The sequence below is a fragment of the Arachis ipaensis genome, chromosome B7 (genome assembly GCF_059453495.1).
Source record: "Arachis ipaensis isolate K30076 ecotype BB chromosome B7, ASM5945349v1, whole genome shotgun sequence".
Taxonomy (NCBI): Eukaryota; Viridiplantae; Streptophyta; class Magnoliopsida; order Fabales; family Fabaceae; genus Arachis; species Arachis ipaensis.
The window spans coordinates 137,814,798-137,816,425 of record NC_142442.1 but is presented as its reverse complement, the minus strand read 5'-3'; the positions used below and the strand labels follow the sequence as shown (position 1 = coordinate 137,816,425).

Below are 1,628 nucleotides of genomic sequence, written 5' to 3'. Positions count from 1 at the left end.
ATGTCTCAAGACCATCGTCAGCTAGACAGCAGTCTGATCTGCCGGGTCATCTTGCCGTTGATTCAGTCCAACCCCTCTGTCAGCATTCTGGTTTTACAAGGAGCGGTCCAAGCAAGCTATCACTTCAAACCGTCCTACAGAAAGGTGTGGATGGCCAAGCAGAAGGCAATTGCACAAATCTATGGGGATTGGGAAGAGTCGTACAACAAGGTTCCCAAGTTGCTTCAGGCACTGCAGAGCTATTTTCCTGGTACCATTTGTGACTTACGCGTCAAACCATTCTACGATGGACACCTCCTGGTACGTGACTGCAGTATGTTCGACAAGGTATTTTGGTCTTTCCCGTCATGTGTCGAAGCCTTCAAGCATTGCAAGCCCTTTGTCTCTGTAGATGGTACGCATCTGTATGGCCGGTATGATGGTGTGTTGCTTATTGCGATGGCGCAAGATGGGAATAGCAACATCCTGCCTATTGCTTTTGCCATCGTAGAGTCTGAGAGTATCGAGTCATGGTCGTTCTTCCTAATTAATCTGAGACGTCACGTCACTCCACAAGACAGCCTGCTGGTTATCTCTGACAGATCTCAGGCTATCAAGGCCGCGCTTAGCTCTGATGATGGTGGATGGCATCCCTCCAGAGCCTACCATGCTTACTGCATAAGACACATGGCTGCGAACTTCATGACTCGGTTCAAATCAGCCGAGGGCAAGAGGTATCTCATTAACGCTGCTTATAGTCCAAGCCAGGCCGGTTACGAGTGGTACATGGATGCGCTGAGAGGAGTCTCGCCTACGATGGTTGACTGGGCTGGTCATTTCAGGAAGGAGATTTGGTTACAACATTGCGACAACGGGTGTCGATTTGGTCACATGACGACAAATCTGTCCGAGTGCATCAATGCAGTGTTGAAGGGCACCTGGTACTTGCTGATTTCTGCCATTGTGCGGATCGCATACGAGAGATTACAGAAGTTGTTCGTGACAAATGGCAGAGAGGCACAGTCACAGCTCGCTGCTGGATGCCGATTCTCACAGAAACTATTGGCCGCCATTGAGAAGAGCAGAGAAGGGATATCGAAGATGCGTGTCACTCACTGCGACAGGCGGGCATCGGTGTTTGTTGTCGAGGAGCTTGAGCCGTTTGAGGGATGAGGGGTGGGTCCTTCCGTGTTCGGCTATCGGACGGCACCTGTGACTGTGGCTTGTTCCAAGTCCTCCACTATCCGTGCCGTCACGCACTAGTTGGGTGTGCCGCTGCTAGCATAGTGTGGGCCTCGTACGTGCATCCTGTGTACAAACAGGAAGCTATTTTCAAGGTGTACAAGATGGAGTTTCTCCCTATCCCAAACGAGTTGTTGTGGGTGGAGTGGCATGGAACGAAGCTGTGTCCTAACCCAGTAATGCGTCGGAAGGCAACTGGAAGCAAGCATGGACCCATGCTTATAAATGGGGGACACTTGCCCCCAGTGTCATTTGATTTTTTTAAACCAATATATATATATATATATATATATATATATATATATATATATATATATATATATAATATGTGTTTATTTTAAATTTTAAATGATTTCACTACAAATAAACTAAGTCCAATTATTAAAAGTTTAAGATCATTTTTATCT

At 47.2% G+C, this 1,628-nt stretch overlaps 1 protein-coding gene across 1 annotated transcript; it reads left to right on the top strand.

The window, feature by feature from the left end:
- Window positions 1-1,152, top strand: LOC107607867 (uncharacterized). Its single transcript, XM_016309765.1, has one exon. The coding sequence runs from the start codon at window positions 1-3 to the stop codon at window positions 1,150-1,152; it is 1,152 nt and encodes a 383-aa protein (XP_016165251.1).
- Window positions 1,153-1,628: the final 476 nt, after the last annotated feature.

Bases quoted from the DNA above. Each gene is read 5' to 3' on its own strand.
- LOC107607867 (XM_016309765.1), top strand. From the start codon at position 1: ATGTCTCAAGACCATCGTCAGCTAGACAGCAGTCTGATCTGCCGGGTC.